The 11,873-nt window shown below is 48.5% G+C and overlaps 2 protein-coding genes across 2 annotated transcripts in view; one reads left to right on the forward strand and one right to left on the reverse strand.

Annotated features, from left to right (window-relative positions):
- LOC116982555 (tropomyosin-1, isoforms 33/34-like) overlaps positions 1 to 292 on the reverse strand; it is a 37,023-nt gene extending 36,731 nt beyond the window's left edge. The window contains exon 1 of the mRNA XM_033035830.1: positions 201 to 292. The gene's annotated coding sequence lies outside the window, so the exon portion shown is untranslated. The remainder of the gene's footprint in view (positions 1 to 200) is intronic.
- Positions 82 to 11,873, forward strand: part of LOC116987603 (protein O-GlcNAcase-like) — a 55,351-nt gene continuing 43,559 nt past the window's right edge. Inside the window, exon 1 of the mRNA XM_033043818.1 lies at positions 82 to 172. Coding sequence (XP_032899709.1) covers positions 82 to 172 — 91 coding nt within the window. The remainder of the gene's footprint in view (positions 173 to 11,873) is intronic.

Here is an 11,873-nt window from a genome sequence, read left to right on the forward strand (position 1 = left end):
GCCCGGGACCGGGACCGGGACCGCGATCTCCCCGCCGGCGGCAGCAGCAGCGGCTTCAGGCTCCACAACAGCCCCGTCACCATGGCGACGCCCGTCACCGTCACCGTCACCGTCCCCGCCTCCCTGCTTCACTTGTCTACGTTTAACCAAAGGATGTTTGACTTTAACAAGGGTGAGTGCGGTGGGGATTCGCCACTGACCTGCGACCACATGTGTTTGTTGTCTCCACTCCACTCCTCCCCCCGCGGCCCGTCTATCGGTGTTGATGCTTCAGCCCCGTTGCCGCGGCAACCGCGCCGGAAATGAGTCGCCGTACCCGCTGTGTGACGTCGCGTTCCGAGCGCCCGTTGCTAGGGAGGAGGAGAGTGGGGCTCGCCTCTCCGCTTCCGGCGCGCCACTGATGACGCCACGAGGTCCTGTGTCCCAGGATAGACTATTGTTGTGGTCACGTGTGCTGAGGTACAGTCAACGCCATCGCCATCCGAACTGATCACATCAGGTTCACCGTATCGGCGTCTCGACCCGAAACGTCGCCTATTTCCTTCGCTCCATAGATGCTGCTGCACCCACTGAGTTTCTCCAGCACTTTTGTCCGCCTTCGATTTTTCCAGCATCTGCAGTTCCTTCTTGAACACCGTATTAGCAGATACACCGCATCGGATATATCAATACAATCAGAAGCTCTTAAGATCTAGGAGCAGAATTTGAGCATTTGGCCCAGTCTGAAGAAGGGTCCCAACTCGGGTTGCCAACTTCCTCACTCCCAATAGACAATAGACAATAGGTGCAGGAGTAGGCCTTCAAGCCAGCACCGCCATTCAATGTGATCATGGCTGATCATCCACAATCAGTACCCCGTTCCTGCCTTCTCCCCATATCCCCTGACTCCGCTATCTTTAAGCCCTATCTAGCTCTCTCTTGAAAGCATCCAGAGAACCTGCCTCCACCTCCCTCCGAGGCAGAGATAAGGGACAAAAGGTCTAAAAATAAGAGACAAATTCCCGACGGCAATTCGTTGACCGACTCGGCCGTGGCTGGGTGAATGATGAGTTGGCCCGGGTGCTGGGCTGCACACCAAGCTGAGGAGTTTTGGTCCGGGGTTGCGTGACGTCGCGCGCAAAGTCCGGCGCCCCGTCCAACCCGTGGTGTCGGTGGTAAGCGAAGGTCCGAAGATCGGAAGGGCGGACAGCTGGCCGGGCTGCCGACCGACGGGGCCACGGGCGAGGTGCTGCTGCACTCCATGGGCTGCACTACGTCGGGACGGGTGAGGCGAGGTCGGGCGCTGCGCACCGACCTGACAGTCCCCCCGACCCGAGTAGTAGCAGTCAAATACGGGACAAGGGCGGTCCCGTATAGGACAAACCAATTTAGCCCAATATACAACGGAATATGTAAACATAGTACTCTGGAAACAATGTTATGAACGAGAAAACAAAACGGTGAATGAATGAGTCTGTAACTGAATGAATATAACTATATCAATACGGGATGTCCCGACTAATACAGGACAGTTGGCAACCCCAGTCCTGACCCTGAAGCATTGCCTTTCCATGTTCTCCGCAGATGCTGCCTGACCCGCTGAGTTACTCTAGCACTCTGTGAAACGTTACCTATCTATGTTCTCCACAGATGCTGCCTGACCCGCTGAGTTACTCCAGCACTCTGTGAAACGTTACCTATCCATGTTCTCCACAGACGCTGCCTGACCCGCTGACTTAATCCAGCACTCTGTGAAACGTTTCCTATCCATGTTCTCCAGAAATGCTGCCTGACCTGCTGAGCTACACCAGCACTTCGTAGCTTCTCTTCAACAGTATCTTGAGTTTGAGGCTGAGGGCGGATTGGAATTATATAATTTGTACTAACAATCAGCTATGTTCAGAAGTTCCAGGAGCAGAATTAGGCCATTTGGTCCATCAAGTCTACTCCGCCATTCAATCATGGCTGATCTATCCCTCTCAACCCCATTCTCCTGCTTTCTCGCCGTAACCCCTGACACCCGTACTAATCAAGTATCTGTTAACCTACATCTTAAAAATATCCAATGACTTGGCCTCCACAGCCAATAGGTACCATAGGTGGAGATACACAGTGCATAATATAGTTTGTGTAGGACAGAACTGCAGATGATGGTTTACACCGAAGACAGACACAAAATGCTGGAGTAACTCAGCAGGACAGGCAGCATCTCTGGAGAGAAGGAATGGGTGACATTTCGGGGTCAAGCCCCTTGTGCAGAATATAGTTCTCAGCATTGTAGCGCATCAGTGCCATAGACAAAGTCTAATGTGCGCAATTGGGCAGAGGTGAATCGGAGTGGAGTAACTCAGGCAGCATCCCTGAAGAGAATGGGCGACATTCCGGGTCGAGACCCCTCTTCAGATTCAACGTTCAGTAGCCTGATAACAGAGGGGAAGAAGCTGAGTCTGGGTGGCGCGTACTTTTGAGCTTCTGTAACTTCTGCCGGATGGGAGTAAGGGAAAAAAGGAATGACCGGGGTGGGACGTCTTGGATTATGTTGGCTGTTTTTCCGAGGCTGCGTGGTGTAGATAGACTCTTTGCAATGCCTTGCAGTCTCGGGCAGAGCTGTTTCCAAACCCAGCTGTGATGCAACCCGGCAGTACGCTTTCTACGATGCATCTGGAGCCGTTAGTCAGTCATTAGAGACAGTTTCCTCAGTCGAGTCACGTGGTGGCATTTGTTGTACTTTCTTGGCTGTCACCAATAAAGTTGATTGACGACTAGGGGCAGCACAGTGGCTCAGCAGTAGAGTTGCTGCCTTACTGCACTGGAGACCCCTGTTTGATCCTGACTATGGGTGCTGTCTGTACGGAGTGACCACTTGGGTTTACCCCGGGTGCACCAGTTTCCTTCTACACTCCAAAGATGTACAGGTTTGTAGTTTAGACAATAGACAATAGGTGCAGGAGTAGGCCATTCGGCCCTTCGAGCCAGCACCGCCATTCAATGTGATCATGGCTGATCATCCCCAATCAGTACCCCGTTCCTGCCTTCTCCCCATATCCCCTGACTCCGTTATTTTTAAGAGCCCTATCTAGCTCTCTCTTGAAAGCATCCAGAGAACCTGCCTCCACCACCCTCTGAGGCAGAGAATTCCACAGACTCACCACTCTCTGTGAGAAAAAGTGTTTCCTCGTCTCCGTTCTAAATGGCTTACTCCTTATTCTTAAACTGTGGCCCCAAGTTCTGGACTCCCCCAACATCGGGAACATGTTTCCTTCCTCTAGCGTGTCCAAGCCCTTAATAATCTTATATGTTTCAATGAGATCTCCTCTCATCCTTCTAAACTCCAGAGTGTACAAGCCCAGCCGCTCCATTCTCTCAGCATATGACAGTCCCGCCATCCCGGGAATTAACCTTGTAAACCTACGCTGCACTCCCTCAATAGCAAGAATGTCCTTCCTCAAATTAGGGGACCAAAACTGCACACAATACAACACTCCAGGTATGGTCTCACTAGGGCTCTGTACAACTGCAGAAGGACCTCTTTGCTCCTATATTCGATTCTTCTTGTTATAAAGGCCAACATGCCATTCGCTTTTATCACTGCCTGCTGTACCTGCATGCTTAATTGGCGGCAGTAAAATTGTAAATTGTCCCAAGTGTCAAGCATAGTGCTCGTGTATATAGGGTGAGCGCTGTTTCGACGCTGTATCTCCAAAGGAATGGTCGGCAACCTGCGGCCCCCGGGCCGAATGCGGCCCGTAACCCAAAATCATTCGGCTCGCAGGTGGATTTTTTCCCCAGTAATTATCCGGCCCGCCGAGCGCCTGCCCCGAGCGCAGCCGAGCTCTGGCTGTAACGCCTCCTGCGCAAAGCCACTAGCACGGCCGCGCACCTTCGGTGAACACATTTAAGAAAGAACTGCAGATGCTGGAAAAATCGAAGGTGGACAAAAAATGCTGGAGAAACTCAGCGGGTGAGACATGCAAGGATTGCACGAGGCTGCCTCACCCGCTGAGTTTCTCCAGCATTTTTGTCCAGCTTCTGTGAACACATGATTTGATGCCTGCCATCCGGGGCGGGATGGTGGCGGGATCCACGTGTACACGTGATAGATGTGGCCCGCCATCCGCTCACAGACATGCATCCCGGCCCCTATGCAGAACAAGGTTGCCCACCCCTCCTCTAAAGTCCAAAGACAAATCGTGGAGAGGTGCAGATCATAAGTTGTAGGAGCAGAATTATGAACGATGCGTTATAGTCACATGTAGCAAGTCACAGTGATATTGTGTGTTTTGCATATTCAAGGTATGCAAAGAGCCGCCACATAAAGGGCGGCGACAAGGTTACAAAATATCCCGCGCCAGGCCCGCCTCTGTTTAGCCTTCCTCCCCAACCCACCCTCACGCCGGTTCTCCCAAGCCAGGTCCTCCTTTGTTCTCTGCGGCACGAGAATTAGGCCATTCAGCCCATCGAGTCTGCTCCACCATTTGACCACGGCTGATCTATCTTTCCCTCTCAACTCCATTCTCCTGCCTTCTCCTCGTGACATCTTGACACTTACAGCACCTGTTCCTTGTTCATGTCATTGAAACAGGAAGAGTTGGATAGAAGCAGAGAAAATAGGCGCAGGAGTAGGCCATTCGGCCCTTCCGTGGTGATGGAGCAGGTCCTGGAGTGAGTTAGGCTAGATTTCTTGATTGGTGCGGGTGTCATAGGTTATGGGGAGAAGGCAGGAGAATGGGATTAGGAGGGAGAGATAGATCAGCCAAGATTGAATGGTGGAGGCCAAACAGCTTAATTCTTCTCCAATCACGTATGATCCCGAGGGCAACAGGGTGATCCAATGTTAGACATTGTCAGGGGCACCAGTGAGAACCCTTCCCCTTCATCTCTCTTCCACACAGCCAGTGCCATTGATGGCTGCCGTCTTGTCTTTTTATTTCTTTCTTGTTTTTAATTTGTTGTAAAATATATGTTTTAGTGTACTTTTAGTTTTGTATTATGTGGGGGGTGGGGGAAACGTTCTATTTAAATCTCGTTCCTTGGATGAGATGCGTGTCGTATCTCCGCCCGCACTGTGGCCTAACATCGTGGAGCTGGCGGCCTCTCGCTGGGGACCGACTTTGGGATAGACAATAGGGGCAGGAGTAGGCCATTTGGCCCTTCAAGCCAACACTGCCATTCAATGTGATCATGGCTGATCATCCCCAATCAGTACCCCGTTCCTGCCTTCTCCCCATATCCCCTGACTCCACTATTTTAAGAGCCCTATCTAGCTCTCTCTTGAAAGCATCCAGAGAACCTGCCTCCACCGCCCTCTGAGGCAGAGAATTCCACAGACTCACCACTCTCTGTGAGAAAAAGTGTTTCCTCGTCTCTGTTCTAAATGGCTTACTCCTTATTCTTAAACCGTGGCCCCTGGTTCTGGACTCCCCCAACATCGGGAACATGTTTCCTGCCTCTAGCGTGACCAAACCCTTAATAATCTTATACGTTTCAATAAGATCCCCTCTCCAATCGCGGGAGCCTGCGGACTTAAACATCATGGAGCTCGCGGTCCCCTGGTTAGAGACTGACTTCGGGAGCTCCAAGCTGCAGGAACTTCGACCGCCCCGACGCGGGAGCCTCGATCGCCCCGACTGCGGATGGCTCGACTCCCCCGACGGCAGGGAAAAAAGGAGGAAAGAAGATAAGATTTTATTGCCTTCCATCACAGTGAGGAATTTACGTGAAATTTTATGTAGTTGTGCGTCTTGTTGCTTTTTCGGCATGATGCCACAGTTTAAGAATAAGGAGTAAGCCATTTAGAATGGAGACGAGGAAACACTTTTTCTCACAGAGAGTGGTGAGTCTGTGGAATTCTCTGCCTCAGAGGGCGGTGGAGGTGGGTTTTCTGGATGCTTTCAAGAGAGAGCTAGATGGGGCTCTTAAAGATAGCGGAGTCAGGGGATATGGGGAGAAGGCAGGAACGGGGTACTGATTCGGGATGATCAGCCATGATCACATTGAATGGTGGTGCTGGCTCGAAGGGCCGAATGGCCTACTCCCGCATCTATTGTCAATTGTCTATTGACTGTATGGCAAATCAAATTCCTCGTATGTTGCAAAACATACTTGGCTAATAAATTGCGATTCTGATTCTGATTATGAAACCTGCTACCAGTGAGTCTCCCACCCCCTCACTCCACCCCTCCACAGACCAACCTGGGCAGCTAAAGCAAGTCGACAGATGGTAGACAAAATTTGATGCAGAGAACATTGATGCACTGAGGAGATGTACACTAAACGGTCTGATTTATAGGACGGGTGCAGCAATGGAGAGATCATAGAAACATAGAAAAATAGGTGCAGGAGGAGGCCATTCGGTCCTTCGAGCCAGCACCGCCATTCAATATAATCATGGCTGATCATCTAAAATCAGTACCCTGTTCTTGCTTTTTCCCCATATCCCTTGATTCCCTTTGCCCTAAGATCTAAATCTAACTCCTTCTTGAAAACACCCAGGTAATTGGAGTCCACTGCCTTCTGTGGCAGAGAATTCCACAGATTCACAACTCTCCGGGTGAAGATCAGAGTGGTGTAGGTGTGTGCATCTTTGAAAGTGGCAGAACAAGTTGAATGGCCTATTTTTAAACAACAAAAAACGTAAGTGTCAATAGACAATAGGTGCAGGAGTAGACGATGCGGCCCTTCGAGCCAGCACCGCCATTCAATGTGATCATGGCTGATCATCCCCAATCAGTACCCCGTTCCCGCCTTCTCCCCATATCCCCTGACTCCGCTATTTTTAAGAGCCCTACCTAGCTCTCTCTTGAAAGTGTTACTATACTACAAATACTAGAGGGCATAGCTTTAAGGTGAGAGGACAAAGTATATTAAGAATAAGGAGCAAGCCATTTAGAACGCAGATGAGGAAACACTTTTTCACACAGAGAGTTGTGAGTCTGTGGAATTCTCTGCCTCAGAGGGCGGTGGAGGCCGGTTCTCTGGATACTTTCAAGGGAGAGTTAGATAGGGCTCTTAAAGATAGCGGAGTTGGGGATAAGGCAGGAACGGGATACTGATTGTGGATGATCAGCCATGATCACATTGAATGGCGGTGCGGGCTTGAAGGGCCGAATGGCCTACTCCTGCACCTGTTGTCTATTGTCTATAAAGGAGATGTGGAACGCGCTGTCAGGGTGGAGGTTGAAGCAGGTAAATGAGTGGCATTTAAAAGACTTTACGCTATAAACATATGGATACGCAGGAAATGGAGGGATGTGGATTATAGGTAGATAAGTAGTGCATTAATAAGAAATTATTGATTTCTCTAATTACAAGTAAAAGCTCTGTCCCACGGTACGAGTTCATTCCAAGAGTTCTCCAGAGTTTGCCCTGATTCGAAATCGGAGATTTACGGTAATGGCCACTCGTCGGTACTCGGGGCTCTCGTGGACATTTTTCAACATGTTGAAAAATCTTTACGAGTCTTCCCGAGCTTACCTGCCGTTAGCGAGTCTTCCCGAGTACCTGCCGTTAGCGTTACGAGCTGCTAAGAGAAGTCCCCGAGCACCGACATACCCGCTACGTTCATTCTCCGTGCTTACCATGTGTTTGATTTATTTTTAAAGTCGGGAGTACTCTTGGAATGAACTCGTACCGTGGGACAGGGCTATAACTCCTGCATTCCTTCCTCCCCCCTCTCCCACCTTAGTCATCCAACCAATCCACTGTGCGCATCGTTGAATCCCTCCCGTTAGTACATCTTCCCCAGCCAACAATGGGACATTATGGTCTCCACTCACACATGAGGTCATCTGTTGCTGGTCTGTTTTGTTCTGGCCCTCTCCATCTTTCAGTCTGAAGAAGGATTTCAACCCGAAACGTCACCTATTCCTTTTCTCCAGAGATGCTGTCTGACCCGCTGAGTTACTTGTTGTACAGACAATTCTTCAGGTGACAGAGGTATTGGTGATCAGGGACAATCTCAAAAACCTAAAACCCAAACGTGGTATGAAGAGAAAATATTTCAAGTTGAATTTTTGTGATCTGGAATCCACTCCAGGCCAATATTCAGCAATATCTTGAGAATTCTGCTTTTGTCAACCAGCATCTGCAGTTCCTTGTTTCTACCTTTCATAGCTCCACTGCGAAATCTCCTCAAGGTATGCCATCTTTGAAGAAGTTCTATCCGTTTGAAGAAAGGTCCCGACACCAAAACGTCACACATAGGGCTTTTCATTATTATAGTTGTATAGGGCTCTGGTGAGACCACATCTGGAGTATTGTGTACTGTTTTGGTTTCCTAATTTGAGGAAGGACATCCTTGGGATGGCGGGACTGTCATAATAGGGAAAGATGAAGGGGAATCTTATAGAAACATATAAAATTATATAAGGACTGGACAAGCTAGATGCAGGAAAAATTTTCCCAATGTTGGGCGAGTCCAGAACCAGGGGCCACAGTCTTAGAATAAAGGGGAAGCCATTTAAGACTGAGGTGAGAAAAAAGTTTTCACCCAGAGAGTTGTGAATTTATGGAATTCCCTGCCACAGAGGGCAGTGGAGGCCAAGTCACTGGATGGATTTAAACATAGAAACATGGAAACATAGAAAATAGGTGCAGGAGTAGGCCATTCGGCTCTTCGAGCCTGCACCGTCATTCGATATGATCATGGCTGATCATCCAACTCAGTATCCCATCCCTGTCTTCTCTCCATACCCCCTGATCCCTTTAGCCACAAGGGCCACATCTAACACCCTCTTAAATATAGCCAATGAACTGGCCTCAACTACCTTCTGTGGCAGAGAATTCCACAGATTCACCACTCTCTGTGTAAAAAAAGATTTTCTCATCTTGGTCCTAAAAGACTTCCCTCTTATCCTTAAACTGTGACCCCTAGTTCTGGACTTCCCCAACATCGGGAATAATCTTCCTGCATCTAGCCTGTCCAACCCCTTAAGAATTTTGTAAGTTTCTATAAGATCCCCCCTCAATCTTCTAAATTCTAGCGTGTATAAGCCGAGTCTATCCAGTCTTTCTTCATATGAAAGTCCTGCCATCCCAGGAATCAGTCTGGTGAACCTTCTCTGTACTCCCTCTATGGCAAGAATGTCTTTCCTCAGATTAGGAGACCAAAACTGTACGCAATACTCCAGGTGTGGTCTCACCAAGACCCTGTACAACTGCAGTAGAACCTCCCTGCTCTTATACTCAAATCCTTTTGCTATGAATGCTAACATACCATTTGCTTTCTTCACTGCCTGCTGCACCTGCATGCCTACTTTCAATGACTGGTGTACCATGACACCCAGGTCTCGTTGCATCACCCCTTTTCCTAATCGGCCACCATTCAGATATTAGTCTACTTTCCTGTTTTTGCCACCAAAGTGGATAACCTCACATTTATCCACATTATACTGCATCTGCCATGCATTTGCCCACTCACCCAGCCTATCCAAGTCACCTTGCAGCCTCCTAGCATCCTCCTCACAGCTAACACTGCCCCCCAGCTTTGTGTCATCCGCAAACTTGGAGATGTTGCATTCAATTCCCTCATCCAGATCATTAATATATATTGTAAATAGCTGGGGTCCCAGCACTGAGCCTTGCGGTATCCCACTAGTCACTGCCTGCCATTCTGAAAAGGACCCGTTTACTCCTACTCTTTGCTTCCTGTCTGCCAGCCAGTTCTATATCCACATCAATACTGAACCCCCAATACCATGTGCTTTAAGTTTGTATACTAATCTCTTATATGGGACCTTGTCGAAAGCCTTCTGAAAGTCCAGATATAACACATCCACTGGTTTTCCCTTATCCACTCTACTAGTTACATCCTCGAAAAATTCTATAAGATTCGTCAGACATGATTTACCTTTCATAAATCCATGCTGACTTTGTCCAATGAATTCACCACTTTCCAAATGTGCTGCTATCCCATCTTTAATAACTGACTCCAGAATTTTCCCCACCACCGATGTTAGACTAACTGGTCTGTAATTCCCCGTTTTCTCTCTCTCCCTCCCTTTTAAAAAAATGGGGTTACATTAGCTACTCTCCAGTCCCCAGGAACTACTCCAGAATCTAAAGAGTTTTGAAAAATTATCACTAATGCATCCACTATTTCTGCGGCTAGTTCTTTAAGTACTCTGGGATGCAACTTATCTGGCCCTGGGGATTTATCGGCCTTTAATCCATTCAATTTACCTAACACCATTTCCTGGCTAACCTGGATTTCACTCAGTTCCTCCATCTCATTTAACCCCCGGCCCTTGCTATTTCCGGCAGATTATTTATATCTTCCTTAGTGAAGACAGAACCAAAGTAGTTATTCAATTGGTCTGCCATGTCCTTGTTCCCCATGATCAATTCGCCTGTTTCTGACAGCAAGTGACAAGTTTTAACTAATCGTTTCCTCTTCCTTAAGAGAGGGTTAGATAGAGCTCTAGGGGCTAGTGGAGTCAAGGGATATGTGGAGAAGGCAGGCACGGGTTATTGAGTGGGGATGATCAGCCATGATCACAATGAATGGTGGTGCTGGCTCGAAGGGCTGAATGGCCTCCTCCTGCACCTATTTTCTATGTTTCTATATCCATGTTCTCTTAGGATGTTTCCTGACCTGCTGAGCTGCTCCAGCACTCTGTTTCTTCTCTTCAACATTATCTTGAGTTTGGGGCTGAGGAGAAACATCAGGGCACATTGGAATGATGTAATCAGTTCTAACAAATAGATATATTGATATAAATTCATAGGGTCATAAGTTCCAGGAGCAGAATTAGACCATTCGGCCCATCACGTCTACTCTGCCATTCAATCATAGTTGATCTATCCTTCACTCTCAACCTCATTCTCCTGCCTTCTCCCCATAAACCCTGACACCTGTACTAATCAAGAATCTGTCTGGTCTGTGTGATGGACTGGGCTACATCCACAACTCTCTGTAATTTCTTGCGGTCTTGGGCAGAACAGTGGCCTAACCAAGCTGTGGTTCTAACCAAGTGGCCTAACCAAGCTGAAGGACATTCTTGCTATTGAGGGAGTGCAGCGTAGGTTCACAAGGTTAATTCCCGGGATGGCGGGACTGTCATATGCCGAGAGAATGGAGCGGCTGGGCTTGTACACTCTGGAGTTTAGAAGGATGAGAGGGCATCTCATTGACACATATAAGATTTTTAAGGGTTTGGACACGCTAGAGGCAGGAAACATGTTCCCGATGTTGGGGGGAGTCCAGAACCAGGGGCCACAGTTTAAGAATAAGGGGTAAGCCATTTAAAATGGAGACGACAAAACACTTTTTCTCACAGAGAATTGTGAGTCTGTGGAATTCTCTGCCTCAGAGGGCGGTGGAGGCGGGTTCTCTGGATACTTTCATGAGAGAGCTAGATAGGGCTCTTAAAGATAGCGGAGTCAGGGGATATGGGGAGATGGCAGGAACGGGGTACTGATTGGAGATGATCAGCCATGCTCACATTGAATAGCGATGCTGGCTCGAATGGCCGAATGGACTACTCCTGCACCTATTGTCTATCTAGAAGATAGACAATTTAGAAGATTGTGGGGGGATCTTATAGAAATTTACAAAATTCTTAAGAGGTTGGACAGGCTAGATGCAGGAAGATTGTTCCCGATGTTGGGGAAGTCCAGAACATGGGGCCACTTTTTAAGGATAAGAGGGAAGTCTTTTAGGACCGAGATGAGAAAAACATTTTTCACACAGAGAGTGGTGAATCTGTGGAATTCTCTGCCACAGAAGGTAGTTGAGGCCAGTTCATTGGCTATATTTACGAGGGAGTTAGATGTGGCCCTTGTGGCTAAAGGGATCAGGGGGTATGGAGAGAAGGCAGGTACAGGATACTGAGTTGGATGCCATGATCATATTGAATGGTTGTGCAGGCTTGAAGGGCCGAATGGCTTACTCCTCC

Source organism: Amblyraja radiata, chromosome 1 (assembly GCF_010909765.2).
Source record: "Amblyraja radiata isolate CabotCenter1 chromosome 1, sAmbRad1.1.pri, whole genome shotgun sequence".
NCBI lineage: Eukaryota > Metazoa > Chordata > Chondrichthyes > Rajiformes > Rajidae > Amblyraja > Amblyraja radiata.